This window comes from Oreochromis niloticus, linkage group LG3, assembly GCF_001858045.2.
Source record: "Oreochromis niloticus isolate F11D_XX linkage group LG3, O_niloticus_UMD_NMBU, whole genome shotgun sequence".
NCBI classification, from domain to species: domain Eukaryota; kingdom Metazoa; phylum Chordata; class Actinopteri; order Cichliformes; family Cichlidae; genus Oreochromis; species Oreochromis niloticus.
The window spans coordinates 38453766-38471968 of record NC_031967.2 but is presented as its reverse complement, the minus strand read 5'-3'; the positions used below and the strand labels follow the sequence as shown (position 1 = coordinate 38471968).

Genomic DNA, 18203 nt, shown 5'->3' with positions numbered 1-18203 from the left:
TTCTGGGAGATGTATTTTGTTTTTTGTTTTTTAATTATTATTATTATTATTATTTCTTCCTTTTTTTTTTTTTTTAGCTTTTTTCCAGCTTGGGCCTCTGATTGGCTGTTTGTTTTACATTTGTGTATCACATCATGTACTGCGTATTTTAACCAACCTCCATGTTTAACCTTTGGTTTATGATGTCATCAGTCATCGTCATTAATATTTGGTTATTGTGGATGCTGCTAAAGGGAGTTTCTTTGCCCTCACGCAAACAGTTGAGATAGTGTATGTGTTTGAGTTGTTGAGTGTGTGTGTGTGTTGGGCGTCTGTTTGTGTGTGTTTGTAGGTTAATTAAGGACAAAACTTTAAAGTTTGTTTTACTTCATAAAGCTGATTTTAGTCATAATTCTTTTTCTTTGGTTAGTTTTGTTGTTTTTTGAGGTGGAATGGGGGAGGGTCTTGGAGGGGGTGGGGTGTTGCCATGGCTGCCATGACTCGGCAGAATTCCAGAACATTCTAGAACTCCCCTCACTGACAGGCTGTGCCCATTCCCTGCACCTCTGCTCTAATCATGACCTCAGAATCTGTGACATTACGGCGCGGTGTCGCCTCAGAACTCGAAACACGGATATGGACATGATGACATCATAGTGTAGCCCTCTTCCTGTTGGCCCAGACCCCCTCAGTTGTTTTTTGTTTGTTGTTGTTGTTGTTGTTGTTGTTGTTTTTTCTCTCTGTATGTGTTGGGTTGTCTTTTGTTGTTGTTTTGTTTGTATCAGGAACCAATCTCAGGCTCTACCTGCAGACAACATGATGGCAATAAACTGTTTCCAAGATTCAAAATAAGACTCACTTCTTGTGTTTTTATTGGGTCTTCATCCACAAAGGATGGCTATGGAAGCTGAGAGGTGTCAGTGCACTCAAACACCCCCCTGCCGAAAACAAAACAAAACATAAATGTGGGTGTAGTTTCCAGGTCTGAGGGGAATGCTGAAATGTCTTAAAACTGCATTATTTCTAGTGGCCAGCAGGGGGCATCTCCTGGTTGTTAAATGATTTCCATGACAAAAATGAGCCTGCTGTTTGCTGGTCCAGATCCACTGCCTGTTTGATAAAATAACTTTTCGTATTAGTTTGTGGTAGTAAGTGAAACTTGTGAAGTAATAACCCAGAAGTCTAATTTATGGATGACAACAATGTGTTTTTCCAGGGTGCAAACAAGTTTCTCCATAAAAGTTGCTTTAAATGAGTCCTAGAATAGAAACGATAACTCAGATAGAATAGAAACAACAAAGCAGAAAGCATTTTTCTTTGCAAAGATCACAAGCAAAAAGAGCTGTTCATTTATGCATTTTTTTTGTGTGTGTAATGCAGCCAAAATGTAACATAACACAGAATTCATCCATCTGTTAATGACCTTCCCTTTAAGGCAACGTCACAGTGGCAGTGGACTAAGCACAGTCGCTCTTAGGGGATTCCCAAGAGGGGTTTCAGACCAGATGGCATATAGAAATTTTCCTCTGAGTTCTGGATTTACATCAGGGTCTCTTCCCAGGTAGCATTTAATGCATTTATATTAATTTAAAAAAATGCAAGCTAATATAAAAACAGGATAACGGAGGCAGGAACCTTTACCTGGAAACAAAACACTAGTTTAGATCAATGCATCTTTGTATTCTCTTGTAAAACAAGCTTTTTCAGGTGTATCTTCCACTCTGCAGTAGTGTTTATTATGGTGACTGATGGCTACTTTGTTAGAAGTCAAATCCATTTGCTTTAAATTTGAGTCCCAAACTCACAAATTCTATTTTTTTTTTCAGTGTGACACCGTTTTTCATTTTAACTAAATTGAAGTCAATTCTATCAACCACTCCGGCTTTTCCTGCAGCTTCAGAAACTACCTGAGAATCTCTGTTTTAATGTTTTTGTTCAATCTCACATTATCCCGCGATAGTATGCATCACATTACAAAAACATTTTGATGGAAGTGACTCACTTTTGGAGCCCGATGTCGAAATCAGAGGATCTCCAGCTTTTGCTATTCTGTTGTTGTGAAACCAAAGGTTTCTCGGTTTACCCTGGGGTCTCTTCCTTTCCTGTCTGGGAAATCACCAATTGGAGGTGCCCAGGAGGCAACCGAACCACTTGGCCAAATCACCTCAACCTCACCTGCACCTCCGTGCGGCATCCTGGCTGTTTTCTTTCAGTGGACCAGGGAGGTGGACCCCATCCAGAAACGTTGGCGTTATGGATGCAGATCCAGCTTAGAAAGTTACATGGTCAAGCTTGGTGAAGAGGCCAGGTGAACGATGTTCATGTTATTTAGCTCCCTGCAAAAATATGTTACATTTGGGACTTATATAGCTACTGAAGTGAGTGTATTTGTGTTTGTGAATGGGTGAATAAGGCCTGTATTAGTCCATTTACCTTTTAGTAGACACAGGCCTCATAGCTATAAATGCTGACAGCATTTTTACCTATTTACTACTGCAGAATGGAATCAGCCACTTCAGTTTTCTACAGCTTCAACTATTCATAGATTCACATAAATGAAGCGTAGTGTTATGGATACTGGTAAGGTTGGGTTGCCTCTATTTTAAAAACTCAATTTTCTTAGTTGCCAGGTTGACATGTCTTTGTTAAAGTATGTTAACAGCAGTCACAAAGTATTCTTTCTATCCATTGAGCCATCATCTTTTCCTTGTCCAGTGTTGGGTATTCACAATGTCCTTCTCCTCAGACACATTTGCCAGTTCCTCCCTGGAAGTCCTGAGGTATTCCCAGGCCAGGTGAGATCTAAAATCCCTACCCAAAGGTTCCTTGTTTATGTTGAGATCTCTGCCTAGTTGGGTATGGCTGGAAAACCTCCAACTAGAGGTGGCCAGAAGACATCCTAACAGGATTCCTGACAACCTCAAATGGCACAATTTGACACTCAGGAGGAGCAGCTCTACTCCGAGGCTACATCAGTACTGCCTTTGGGATAGATGTGAAGAAGACTTTCTCCTTTGCTTACATGGAGGAGATGGGGTTCATTGCAGCCATACACTGTGTTTATTCACTTTAGCAGATCCAACTTTACTCCAGCGAAGTTTCAAATGTAACACACCTTATTTTTTCACCCCGCATCAGCTGGATTTAACTGAAACAGAGACTGTTTGACTCAGCAGATTTCCTGCAGTAACCCACACATCAGTGCTGGCAGCTCTGCTGTCAGAGTGCTTCAAAACATCCTTATCGACTCTGGTTCACAACAGCAGGAAGTTTGAACATGCAAGTAAACATTATGTGAAACACACAAAGAGGAAGCTGTCGAGAAGACTACATGAAAAAAAATTGAAAAACACATGCCGTGAGGCTGGAGAGTCAAACATACACAATCTGTCAACTGAACAGTTATCACACTTCCTGCTTCAGCAGCTGTCAGTCAAAACACACACACACACGTACACAGGAAGTGCACACTTCCTGTTCTACCAGGCATCTCCTCCTTCACTTTCACCATCTCTTCTCTAAGACTGAGACATACCGACAGTCTCTGAGAGTCTCAGTGAAGATGCGGCACCTCCTCCTCCTTCTCATCCTCCTGTCCTGTGTTTCCATGGGAGCAGCAGTGGCCGGTTGCCGCAGTGACCGGGACAAGGACCACCGTCCCAGGGAGAACTGCACAGCAGCCGGCTTCAGCGACATCCCAGTGGGGCTTGAACCCACGACAAAGGTAATGCCACCAACCACAGGAAGTCAAGTGTGAAGGAAATAACTCAGTTTAATTTTTTTTTAAAAACTGTGAGTGTGAAATTATATTTATAGTTTCATTCTGTAATTAGATTAAATCATTTTTAAGACATCAAATTTAATTTAAATAAATTAGAATGATGCTGAATGTGTTACAAACAAACATGTTTATTATGACAAACATAAATTCTTCGAGGAGCTTCTTTATTGTAATTGGCTTGAAGCTGATCTTTAAAACAGAAATTTCAGAATGAGTTGAGTTTAATTAATTTCAGCAGAGAAATGTCTTTCTTACAACTGCTTAAACTAGTAATATACTAATGATGACAAATTAACATTTAGTGAATAGAAAAGATACACCTGCAAATATTAATAATAATTTGATAAAGTAGAAAATGGACAAAGGACATGAATGAAAATTTAGGAAGTTGAACAGACTTTAAAAACCAGCAGCATTCTGAGAATTTACAGTAATAAGCAGCACAGTAAGAAACCACCTTATACCACATTTTAGGTTCTGTTATCCATATCCATGAACCTGGCATCCATTTTTTGTAATTTGTTACAACAGTACATTATAAGTAGGTATTTTATTCGGTGAGCATATTTGACTTTCCCAATAAATAGTTTCTCGTAATTACAATATTTATGAAGACATTCTTGTCTTGCTCTTTACTTTTTAATATCTTTGTTTTGACAAACTGACCATTTTGGATCTTTGTCAAGAAGCAAATGATTATCTGGGATTTGCAGACTTTCCGCTGTGACAACTGCAGCTAAGCCTGACAGCCAATATCAAAAACTTTTAGCTAATCTGTCCATGCAGCTTGACAATTACCATACACTTACACAGCTAAACACTCTTTATTTTAACACATGCAGTGAGGAAAATAAGAAAATTTTGTTTAAAGTGTTGAAGAAAAAGTTTAAATCCCATAATGGATCAAGTGTTTGACTGACAAGAGGAGACCAAAGCGGAGACACAAATTTCCTGTTTAAGAGATGACACTTTACAGGAAACCACCACAGCTCTAAAGGCTTCCACATTTTCTGTCTATCTTTAGGTCCTGTTGTTTCCCAGTAACCTGTTCTCCAGTCTATCCTGGTCCTCCTTCCAGGTCTTCCCAGAGATCTATGAGATCGACCTCACAGGAAACAAGGTGTCTGTCTGCCTGCACAGTGGTCACACAGTCAACAGTGGTTTTAAATGAATCCTAAAAAACATGAAGTTAGTCAGCTTCTAATACAAAGGGATGTTTTGTTCTCCAGGTTCCAGAGGTAACCCCGACTGCTAGTCCCATTCTCCCCACACTTAGTGTCCTCAGGCTGGGGTCAAACCATTTGACCTCCCTCCCTGATGGCTCCTTCTCTGCCTGCCCAGGTCTGACTGAACTCTACCTGGAAAACAACGCTATCAACTCTCTGAGTGATCACACCTTTTCTGGACTCACCAAGCTGGAGGTCAGTATGTGCATAAACATAAAGGAGGTTTAGAAAATACAGACAGTCAGTGTCACGTCATCAACACTTGAGAATTGAAGGTAGTGAGAAACATAACTGATAAGATTCAAGAAGTAAGAGTGTAGCAAAGTGGTCCTGGAGTTTTCCAGTTCATTATTTTCAACCCAACTTTTCACTGGCTCTCTTTCATTATGGCCAAAACTTGATTGGACTTGAAGTCATTCATTTACACTCACCAGCTGCTGTGTTAGATACACACATTCAACTGCTTGTTAATACAAGTATAGAATCAGCCAATCACATGGCAGCAACTTGATCCATTTATATCTGTATGGTCAAAATCAGCAAAATCAGCAGGATAACATGCCATGTCTCAAGTCTCAGATCATCTCAAGCTGGTTCCTTGAACATGTGAATGAGTTCACTCTACTCATATGGTCCCCACTGTCATCATATCTAATGCCAGTAGAGACTCTTTGGGATGTGGTGGAACTGTAGAGTCACCTCGTGGATATACAGCTGAGAAATCTGCAGCAACTGTTTGATGCTCTCTTTTTAATTGGACCAAAATCTCTGAGGAATGTTTCCAGAACCTTGTTGAATCTGTGCCATGAAGAATTAAAGCAACTCTGAAGGCAAAATGTGATATAAGAGGTGTACAAAGTGTAAAACTGATCTCTGGTGTGACTGTCCACGAGTGGATTATTTTCTTTTAAATAAACTTTATGCGTATTTAGACCAGTAGAAAGTGCATTCATGTAAATTAATAAACAGAAGAAAATTGAGCAAGTAGATTTTTGTGGTTCAGGTGCATCAATCAGCTGTTTTTTTTGTTATTTTTTGTTTGTATTTCAGTAGCTTCAATGTCACATTTTTTTGTTTCCCTCTAGATCCTGGAGCTGTCATCCAATCACATCAAGGTGCTTCCTCAAAGTATGCTTCACCCCCTCCCAGCCATAGAAACTCTCTACCTGGAGAAAAACAAGGTGGGAAATACACACCAAGGAGTATGTGAATACAAGTTTAAACCTTCTCTCAGCTGCAGCCACTCATGGCACAGCAGTCATTTGTTTCTAAAATTGTTAAAGTTTCTGTTCCATTACAGATCAGCGTGATGCCCGATGAATGGTTCAGCCAAAAGGAGGAGGTACCTTATCTCTACCTCTCAGCCAATCCCTGGGCATGCACCTGCTCCCTTGGTTATTTGCGCAGGTACCTTGATGACTATGAACTCAACGTCTATGTGCGGGATGGTCCCGAAATCAAGAGTGATGTAGAAAGCGTGGTATGTACTACAAACAGAAAAATTAAACAAATACAGACACATCTAAAAGAACACAAAGACTGTGGGCATTTTTGGTTCTGCACAGCTTCTATTAACTTTTTAACATCCAACAAGTCACTGGTAAACCACTTAGGGTTTAGGTTACAGAAGTTACTAAACATAGTTTCTGAAACTTACCTTTCAAATCAAGCCTTCTGCTCACATTTTGGCCTTAGAGTTTTTGTGTTTGGACATTTCTATATAAAAAAAAAATGTTTGAGTGTGGTCGGGTCATCAGTGATGGTGGAGATTATATATACTAAAACTATACCTGAAGTGTTTTTAAATGGTTGCTGTCTTTTTAGGTGTGTGACGCTCCCCGGCAGCACAAAGGTACACCTGTAATAAATCTGGAAGAATCCGATCTGTGTTTAGAATCTGGTCCACATGGAGATTTCTACCAGCCAACTACTCAGTACTCTTTTTATCCATCAACTTCTCCTCCTGTCCCAGATCCTTCTACTTCTTCTCCTCTCGATTCCACAACATTTGTAGATTTATACAGAATGCACACAACAATCACAAGGTCCTGGTATGAAGTCATCACCAGGCTTATTGAACGGTCAGAGTATTCACACAAAGCGATAACAACAGAAACATCAGTTGGGCTTCATGACTTGACCACATATTCTACTACTTCTACTGCCAGACATTTGACTAAAACGCAAACAATACCTGTTGAAACAACCACAGCTATTGCTTTAACTACAACACTACCAACAACAACAACAACAACAATGAACATAGTCACAACCACCACCACTGAGGCTACCACAGCTTATGAGGCACTCACCACCACTAAATCCAGCCCCGATGAAAAACAGGAACATGAAAAAGTTATTTCTTCCAGGCCTGCAGGGGTGTTCTGCATGTGGCTGTTCGCGGGCTGCCTGCTGCTCTGCGTGGCATCAGCTGTATGTATATTGGTAACTTTAGCTAATATGGTCATCTGGTACAGGAGAGTGTATAAGCCGCTATGTTTGCGGTTAGCGAGGAGAAGAGGAGGAAGTGAAGGATTGATGCTGTTAACGTACGACAGGGTGGAAAGGAAGGAAGTGGGAGGTGAAGGAGTAATGGCGCTTTATCGCTCTGTTCTGTTGGTCCACAGAGAGGCGGGAGAAGGTATGCAAAGGGAAGATGTAGGTGAGCGAGGGGAAGGAGACGGGAAACAAGGGCAGCTTGTCATTCTAAAACCCGCAGGTGGAGGAGCAACAAGGGAGGAAGAAGGAGAAAGAAGTGGGAAGGAGGAGCGAGCAGTATATAAGAAGACTTTGTACCGTCTGTTAAGCAAAGAGGAGGAGATAGAGGGATGGAGGGATGTGGTGGAGGAGTGCAGAGTGTCTGAAGAAGATGGTGGTCAAAAAGGAGATCAGGGGAGAGAAAGAGAGAGGAGCAGAGGTGGAGAAGGAGTGTCCAAAAAGCGCTACAGTGTGATTCTGAGGGAGGAGAGACAGGATGTGGGGGGCGGTAAAGAAGAGCTGGACTGGGTGGTGGGAGGGTGGGAAGTGAAAAGAGGAGGGGCGGAGACAGAAGAAGAGCCAAGGAGCAGCTGGGGGGAGTGGCTGGCACACTATTTACCCAGCATGCCGTGGGGAGTTACCACACCTCCTGAGGCCGAGGCAGCCCTCTGATGTCATCAGTGGAAAAGAACCTCTAGTGCTTCGAAAAACTTGTATGCTAAATCAACTGATACTTGAAATATTCAAGTTTTTATTCACTTTCAGTCCCCTTCTGCACTCCTGCAGCTCAGTCCAATTCTTATGTTCATTTTTCAGGTCTTCAGTGTGCATTTTTATGCTGATGACACCATCTTTTTTTGCCATCTGACTAAAAATACTCAAAGAAGGCTTCGCTAAAGATGACAGGTTTGAATTACCTGCAGACCCTGCTGTTAATTTAAAACCACCAACAAATAGCGCTGAGTTTCCTAATCCAGTCAAACAGATCTCATGCTAAACATTAACCTCACCTTGCTTAAAAAGAACAGCTTGATTCATCTTTAAATCATCATTATACAATTCACTGTACTGTTGCCAAAATGAGAAATTAATTAGAGGTGTCAAAGATACAATGAAAAGGGTCAAATGAGGTTCAAAAGCGAAAGCTCAGTAGATGCTGAAAAGCACTTTGACGTTATTTGAATGTCATTTTAATGAATATGCATTTGTACAACTGTAACTTGAGCCATAACATACATACAGTACAGTAATATACTGTTGAACAAATCACCATACCATTTATCATCGTGGTAAAATTGTTAGACATTATAACCTCCAGTCCAATAAAGAGAAGCTCACCATGTGCCACAAAATGGAATAAAAGTCCTTTAACATGTGAACACTGCATCGCCGTCTGACCACAGGAACTATCAAATATTGATGTAATCTACTGAAAAGAATGAAAATAATTCATAAATAAAAATACATAAAAATGTTTATTAATGTTATGTAATTATTATGTATACACGACTTCAGAATTGTTTATTTGTCTTAAAATTATGTAATAAAGACATCATGTTGTGGTTTAAAAGTGACCTTTATTTAGTCGGAGATCTTATGGCTGTATGAGAGCTACAGCAAACATAGCTTTGAAACTGGGTCAACTGCTCAGCGGTATCAGTGATTTCCGGTTTGTTGTTGCTGCTGTTTAAAAGCATTACAAAATGTAATTGCACAAGACCACCAGATTCACCCCTATAATTTTTGTAAAGGGATAATATTGTCATTAATGTCATCCAGTCATCCAATATCAAGATCTTTATCATCTTTAGTGAAGTCAGAGCTGAAACATATGAAATCAGACATATATATAAAGTGCCTTGAGGCGACTGCTGTTGTGATTTGGTGCTATATAAATAAAATTGAAAAAAAGAAGAATAGTTCCTCTCCACAGTGAACACTCAGAGTATGTTGGATGTGTGGAAAGCTTCCTCACATTGGTCTCAGCTGTAGGGTTTGAACCCATAAATCTTTAGTTCTCTTTGCATTCAGAACATTTGATCACACTGCTGGTGTTTCTGGGGTTTCTCTGCAGTGTAATGTTTTCAGCAGCCGTCTGTGACTTTTTCATGGTGCAGATGTAAGTAAAGCAGTACCGTTTTTGAGCAACTTTTTACAGTTCGTCTGCTACCTAATGCACAGTTACCATCCCAGAGAGAGACAGACAGGGAAAACTCATCAATGTGGGAGATCTAGAAAGATGTAAGAAGGACAGGACAAGAGTGGAAGATGAGAGTTTACTTTTAAAATGAGACAGATCGCCCACAGAGGGTGTGAGAGAGTGGGGGAAAGAGCAAACGACAGCCTAATCTGTTCCACCAGCTCATGTCTAACGCAAAGATCTCGACACTAAAGTGTGGGTGAGTAAGAGCAGAAGACAGGAAAGACTCTACAGCCACATCTTTAAGCTCACACTCTCACTGAGAGAAACTTTGTTTTTGATATTTGCCTTTTACCTGATGATCAGTCAGACACGTTAGACTCGGTCCTTCCGTCTGTGTTTGAGTGTGCAGCGATGGAGGAAGTCCGGAGAAAACCGCAAGGTTTGCATTTTTTTCAACAGCTGATTTTAAGAAAAAGCCTGAATTATCTCCCGTGTCCGGTAATATGTAATAAACATGCAATCACACAATGTTTTTATCTCATTTTCTTCACATTAGCATGTATCCATGTGCCAACTACTTTAAGGCTAACGAGAGATGAGGTCACGTGACTGGATTTTGATAATAAGATTAGGACAGAGTATCATAGCATCACACCAGAAAACACCGTAAAAGAAAACAAACATCATTTATGCTCGGCGTAAGTTACTGACCTCTACACTGCTTTATTTGGATTTTTATTTGAAAATCTGCAAAATAAGAAGTACGAAAAGCTTTAAAATTAATGTTTTGGAGTACAGATGGGGACAAAATTCCCATCCAATGTTTAGAAAGCAGCAGAACATAGAAGTACTTCGATCAAAGTACAAGTACATTAAAAGTGTACTTTAGTAGTAGAGTAAATAAGCTACGTTCTACCTCTAACAGTCAGCAAGCCTACCTTTGCTGACTCTTTTCAGACATACTCAGGGTGATCTGTGAGGAAGTCAGATGGTGTTCAGTTCATGAAAATAAGTCAGGAAGTCAGGGGCACCGATTATGAAGCCTGATAATGGGTTTAATATTTACTGCCCAGAGAATCCCTACAAACTTCAACAACACTTCAGAACTAGATATTTCAAGGATCTTTAAAATCTGATCTGGTAGTTTAAACTTTTGTTAGTTTTCATGTGTAAACAGGCTGTTTCAAATTTTCAGCAAAAATAAAATTGGCAGCAAAAATGATAAAAACCTTCACAGTCAGCATCCTGATCGACGGGCAGCTATTTAAGAAGCCGCCGACGACCAGCAGACTGCATCAGCATTGAAACTCAGGAAGCCGAATAAAAGAAAGCAGCAGATCCTCTGCTTTTACACGAGCCCCAAAGTCCCAGAAATATCACCGCTAAGTGTCACACGCATGCCTGACTGTCTGCAAAGCTTCTTATTTCAGCTTGTCGAATGGGCTGAAACTGCTATGACAAAAAGAAGGAGCAGCCAAAAGAGCAGCCGACCCCCCTTCTCTGAATGAATCAGAGGTTTGAGCATGTTACACAGGCAGTGAGTCATTTTCTCATATTCACTGAGTCTCAGAGCCTCCTGTTGATCAGCTTTGGCTGCAGAGATGAAGCTAAAAGAGAAGTGATGTGCTGCAAACAGGAAACTGAACAGGAAATGGAAAAAAACTCAGATGGTTTCCTGAGTTTGACATTTATAAAGATGCTCTGTTGTGCTGCTGCACTTTGAGACCATTTCCTATTAAATAACAGGAAGAAAGATAACAAGAGCAGGAAACATTTTTAATCCTCAAATCGAGAAAATTGTTGTGTGAGAGCAACAAAAGGTGAAAAACAAATCTCAGAAAGGTAAGAAATGACACTAAAAAGGAGCTCAGTTAAAGGGAACATAGAGAAATATGAAATGAAGAAAAAGCCAAAGATTGTGTGGCTTCGGTCCATAAGAGGAAAACACGAGACTGAGAATAGCACACAAATAAGTCATTTGTTTTGCTTCTAAATAAAGAGATTTAAAGGTAAATGTGGTGGTGATATCTTTAATTTCTATTTTTTTTGTAGTCAAAGTTCACACTTATTCTCAGCAGTGATATTAAATACACTAACATCATTTACAGTCTATAGGCCCAGTTTGGTTCCAACTCCCCATCATTTTTGTCTTAAATCGCCCGTTTTTAATTGCAGAAGGATTTCTACAAGTTTGCCTGTAAAAGACTTTTCATTCTTACCAAACGAGGAACGAAGACTTAGACTCATGAATCGAAATCCCTCGTCTGAAAACTGTCTCACTTCTTCCTAAAGGTGGAACAGAAACAACCTCAAATTCTGAGGTGGCTTTTTCCTCGTCTTTCAGCAGCCTCAGAGACTCCAGGCGAGCGTCTGAGTCGATCTTCGTGGCACTGAAAACTCAAACACCTCGCTGTTTGAGGTTTGGTTCAGGTCGCTGCAACTTCCTGTTGTCAGACTCGGTCTTAATGTACAGGAAGCAGAATGAGAAAAAAACACGTGAACAGCAGGCTCGGCTTGTCGTGCTAAAGGAATGAGCACAGTATACACACGCTGGTGGGTGTTTCTTCAAAGTCTTCAGATGTGGAGGTTTTCACAGCTTCTTTTGAATTTCCCACGAATGCTTCAACCAGAGCTTTAGGACGTATAAATATGCATCACCATTGCACCACAAACCTTCATTTCTGTTATTTCTTAGTTTAAAGATGAGCAGGAAGGCAAATCCGCAGGTTGATCTCCCTCACTTTGTCTCTCAGAGCCACAAACACCTCCTTCCTTCTTTCTCTTTTTCTGTCTCATAAAGAAAGTGGATTTTTCATCAGTTTCATGCAGCAGATTTCCGGTCGCATCACCCCCCAAACCCACCGGTACTCTCTCAGTTTCACTCAGAGAGTCACACAGAAACACTTTACTCTAATTTAGCTGGAAATACACGTCTCACACATGGTTCATGCTTCATCAGCCAGACATTAAAGTGAAAACCAGGCTGCTTTAAAATTGGGGCTGCGCGTTTTACACGTGGACCACTCACATCTCCCTTTTCTTATCATCGCTGTCTTGCGTTCATGCATGTAGATTCCAATAAAGTTGTAAAAGGGAAACGTATTCTCAGAATCCAGCCCACTGAGAATGAACAAAGTCACATATTTAACTTCTAATTATGATGTTGAACCTGATGCATTTCTGATGTTTTTTCATGTCAGTGCCAAAACCAGACAGTTTAACCCAGTGCACACTAATCTGTCAGTTTGTATGTGGTGAAGTTGGAGATAATAATGAAGTGAAGGACTCGGAGGAGCTCGGTGCTTGGAGAATCAGCCTGCTTTCACACTCCTCTGGTTCATTATGTGATGGTGGATGTTGGTGATGTGGGTCTGTGACAAGAAAAGCTTAGATACTTCACAGGAGAACCACGAAAAACACGGTTTCAGTTCAGAGGCTCTGATTTTAAAGGAAGGAGTAAGAAGAAAGATGTTTGTCACATCAGGTGCTCATGTGTCCTCCTGCTGCAGAGATGATCCAGTGTAACTCTGGACACAGCGTTTTTAGCTGGAGAAACGTTTCGCCATCATCAAAGTGACTTCTTCTGTCTTACAGAAGTAAAACTCCAAAATAAAACAGGAAACATACCAAAGACAAATTTTTACAACAAAAATAATCAACTCAAAATACCATGTCAGGGCGTACCAGAGCACCTATGATGCACGATGTAGAGGTGTAGCGTTTGCAGCGTTTTTACCTGCAGTTTTTAACAGAGGCGTGACCACAGCTGGAATATCTGAACCATAGAGGGAGGAGGGCTCTGTAAACAACACTTCCTGTTTGTTTCTGCCCTTCTGTGTTTGTGGGGTGGTTAAAAAGCTGTGACATGTGTCACACTGATCTGTGTTGTGAATTTAATTCAAAGTGTCCCTAAATATAAAACATGTCATGAGCACTTTTACATCTGAAAACTTAAAATAAAGCTCTAGTTGTGATTTAACAAAACTAATTATGATGAAGCTGTGTCAAAAGTCATATTTAATTGATATCAAAACATTATCAGTTATCAGGCAATCCAGTCATGGGCAGGAGGATGGAGGAGACGAGGAGGCTTAAAACATGGAAGAGCTCAGTAGGGAAAACAATGATATGCACAACAGGAAATAAGAAAGGGGGAAAGAAGAAACAAGCAGAGTGGGGGAGTCATCACACTGAGGAAGCATCACTGATGATCTGTTTGTATCCATGTTAGTGTTTAAAGTCCAACATCTCCCTCTAGTGGTCATATATAAACCATGTGTGAGGATGGTGTTAATGTAAAATGTGAATCATACTGTTCCAGTCAGTCATCAGCAGAGATGGGCAGTAATGCGTTATAAGTAATGTGTAACTGTAATGTGTTACTGTAATCTGATTACTTTTTTCAAGTAATGAGTAAACTAAGGGATTGCAACAAAGTAACAAGATTACTGTTACTTTCCTGTAAGCACCCTGCGTTACTAAACTGTGATTTTGTTTGTGAGAGTCTCATGACAGTGACATAAGCGCGGCTGTGACAGCAACAGACGTGTGCAGATCAACAATGGATAATATGGAGTGCAGGAGAGAGTACGACCATGCAGCGTTTAAAGCTTGGAAGTACTGACCTTACTTTGAGTTTGATTCCATAAAAAGTGACAAAAACAACAGCATCCGCTGTTCACTGCGTGGGAAGAAAACTTCTTTTTACAGCGAAAAAACCCCCTAAACTTCTGAGCAAGCACCAAGCAGGCAGAAATTCACAGAGAAACCCCTGACTCCTCCCACTGACATGATCGCTGCAGCACACCTGCACCAGAGAAACCTCTGCCTGCTCCACTCCTGCTAAACAGGTGAAAATAGATTTAAGAGCAACAGGACTTAGTGACACTGAGTCTTTGAGTTTATTTATTTTCTGCTGTTTTTTATTTGGGTCTATTTGAAAGAGTGAGTGTAAACACATAAAATTATTTTATTTTCTATGCTGGAATATGCAGACAATATGTTTAAATGTTAAATACATTTCTTCAAGTCAAAGACATATAATTAAATTTTTGCTTGATGCAATGTGCATAAACGTCCACGCCCACTACATAGAAATGAATTTGTTCATGAACCAAACTACAGCTCAGAGACAGCAGACGTCTCAGTGAGGTCTCTAACTTTATGGTTTGTTTACGGTCAGTATTCACAACTTCAGTGTCTTTTATGTTACATTGCCAGAATCAGCATTTGTGTTTTATCTTCACGTCCTGCCATCACCTTCTAAGTCTATCAGGAATGAGACAATTCTACTACAATGGCAAAAGCAAGATGCAAGTCACCAGAGCTCTTTGTGTTACTCATGCACGAGGGAGAGAACTGTGACAAGCGCCGTTCCTTCCGCTCGAACCCCAGTCACTCTCAGCCAGCTTCCCCGGTAACACTGCTCTTTATTGTGGTTACATGACTATGCATAAGTCCATTAACATATGACGTCTTACACAGGCATACATGTGAACAAAGAGTACCTTGTCTGTGTGTACGTATAGGCGTGTGTGTGTGTGTGTGTGTTGGGGGGGGGGGGAACAATAAAATAATACCATAAAACAATAAAATAAGGTATGAACTCTCTCATGACCCTAGGATGTGTGTGTGTATGCCAGAGCACTCTGGAATGTGCACAGAGTCTTTGCAGACTACTAAGGATCATACATCCTATCACTACACAATCGATTATACACCTCTAAGAATATCTGGTTATACATTTCTAAGCATAAATGACAATCCACAATATAACCCTAACAGTGTCCTGATATTGGTGCGTTTACCTCAGCTAAAAACTTCACACAAAGATTGTTTTACCAAAATGAAACTGATGCAGCTCTATTTAGAAAAATACACATGAGACAAAGTAACAACAGAATTCAATTCAATTTTATTTATATAGCGCCAATCACAACAGCAGTCGCCTCAAGGTGCTTTATATTGTACAGTAGATAGCACAATAATAGATACAGAGAAAAACCCAACAATCATATGACCCCCTATGAGCAAGCACTTTGGCGACAGTGGGAAGGAAAAACTCCCTTTTAACAGGAAGAAACCTCCGGCAGAACCAGGCTCAGGGAGGGGCGGGGCCAACTGCTGCGACCGGTTGGGGTGAAAGAAGGAAAACAGGATAAAGACATGCTGTGGAAGAGAGACAGAGATTAATAACAGATATGATTCGATGCAGAGAGGTCTATTAACACATAGTGAGTGAGAAAGGTGAGTGGAAAGGAAAAACTCAATGCATCATGGGAATCCCCGGCAGCCTACGTCTATTGCAGCATAACTAAGGGAGGATTCAGGGTCACCTGGTCCAGCCCTAACTATATGCTTTAGCAAAAAGGAAAGTTTTAAGCCTAATCTTGAAAGTAGAGATAGTGTCTGTCTCCTGAATCCAAACTGGAAGCTGGTTCCACAGAAGAGGGGCCTGAAAACTGAAGGCTCTGCCTCCCATTCTACTTTTAAATACTCTAGGAACAACAAGTAAGCCTGCAGAGCGAGAGCGAAGTGCTCTAATAGGGTGATATGGTACTACAAGGTCATTAAGATAAGATGGGGCCTGATTATTTAAGACCTTGTATGTGAGGAGCAGGATTTTGAATTCAATTCTGGATTTAACAGGAAGCCAATGAAGGGAAGCCAAAACAGGAGAAATATGCTAAAAACAGAACCCTTACTGCCCATCTGTGTCTTCGTTTAACAGCGCGTACAAAACACAGTGACAACATGTGTATTAGATGCCTTCAGTTAAAGAAAAAAAATCAGAGGTTTTTGCACAGTGGGTATATTATTTCAGAAATTAAAAATATATAAGAATAATATATTAAACAAATGGCATTCTGGGGTTATTACAGCGAAATAAATAAAGCTCAAAGTTTAATTTTCATCTAAACATTTTGAACTTGAGTTAAAACCAACGTTCAGTAGTGCAACAATATCACTACAGACAAAGTAAACGTTTAAAGCATTTGAGCATGCATTTGAAATGCAATACGTCTCCTTATCAGCTGGAAATATTTAAAGCTAAAACCTACTTACAGCACAAAACTTATAACATCAAACCCCTTGGTCCTCGTTGGACTATTCTGAAATGGCCCAAAATTTAAATGCACATGTGTTGAATTTACAGGTCTTATTTTTTTTATATATTTTTTGGCCTTTTTCTGGCTTTATTAAATAGTTCTAGAGAAGACTGACAGGAAAGGCGAGGGGACGACTGCAAAGGGTTGTGGCTCGGACTCAAACCCAGGCCGGCTGCTCTCAGCCATGCGGCATATGGTTGCCTGGAAAATACAGGTTTTCTTGAGTCATTAATCATAAATTTCTTAATTTGTAGAGGCACAAAGTTTATTTCATTTATACTCTGCTTGAATATCAGTCATTGTTGAGTAACTTTTTGTTGTATCTGTTTGTGCTACTTTTTGAAGTCACAATTCGATTGCTTATTAATGGCAAGAGCACATTTATTTGTTTGGTTACTGAGTACTGTGGAACAATTTATAAAGACCTGTGCTTAGATCCATCTAACAGTACAGGAGAGGCACAGCTCAGAAGGTTCTGAGGTAGCTGTTTTCAAAATTTTGTATCGTATCTGTACAATTTTACATTAAGAAACATTCCTGAAATATGTGACCTGTATAAAGTATTAAGGAAATCACTGTGTAAGTCATGTCTTAAATGTTTTCCACGTCATTCACGTTTGAATCACAAAATTTAAAAAAAATCTGGGTCATTCATAACAACCTGGAAGAGTTGGGCTTACAATTATTAACCATTTTAAACACTGGGTGGTGAATAGAAGATGTGTATTTACAGTGTGTAAGTAAAGGGTGATGTGCACTAAACTGAACTCTTAAGAACACCAGAGTGACTACACTGTACTGATTATGGTTAAATAAGCAGGAAAAGAATTTTAAAATACTGATTTTGGTGGTCAAGATCATTGTGTACATGACAAAGGCATATTTAAACCTGTATTTAAAAAAAATAACTAAAATGTTTAATTAAAAATCTTGGAGGTCGCAGACTAAATGCCTACCATATCCTCTGGCTTTTTAGCTAGAAGACACAGCCTTGTGTTGGTGCAAAGCCAGCTTCAGCAGACAGAACAAAAGACAAAGGCTGATATTGGTACAATGGCATCCTTACCCTCGCCCCCCTTTTAGTTTTTAGGGACAAAGCCGAGAGCACAAAGCAACGATTCTACTATATGCGAACAAGTAGAAACAGAGGCTTCAAGACTAACCGTCTATTAAATATTAAACTAAATAAATAAATAAATATATACATAAATAAAAACTCCATTCTTGAATATCAGACTCTGCTTTGTTTTACTTTTATTGATAAGTCTGTAAACTTAGTCACCATTTGTGTGCCTTCTTTCCAGGTTTCACATAAACCTAATTAGCAGCACTTTCAAAATCTTTTACACCACTTTTAATAAAGGCGCTTTGAATGATGAACCGCTGAATGCTGATTGACCTGTAATCCCGCTGCTTTGTCTACAGCAGCTATGATGATTTCACTCTGTTTTGTTCTCCTTTGTAAAATGAGCCGCTCTGAGGTCATT

General features: G+C 40.0%; 1 protein-coding gene across 1 annotated transcript; it reads left to right on the top strand.

Moving 5' to 3' along the window:
• The first annotated feature begins 3225 nt into the window (after positions 1-3225).
• Positions 3226-9034, top strand: gp1ba (glycoprotein Ib platelet subunit alpha). Its single transcript, XM_005464973.4, has 6 exons — positions 3226-3703; positions 4785-4880; positions 4990-5181; positions 6072-6167; positions 6287-6466; positions 6811-9034. The coding sequence occupies exons 1-6, from the start codon at positions 3542-3544 to the stop codon at positions 8134-8136; spliced, it is 2052 nt and encodes a 683-aa protein (XP_005465030.1). The 5' UTR covers positions 3226-3541; the 3' UTR covers positions 8137-9034.
• Positions 9035-18203: the final 9169 nt, after the last annotated feature.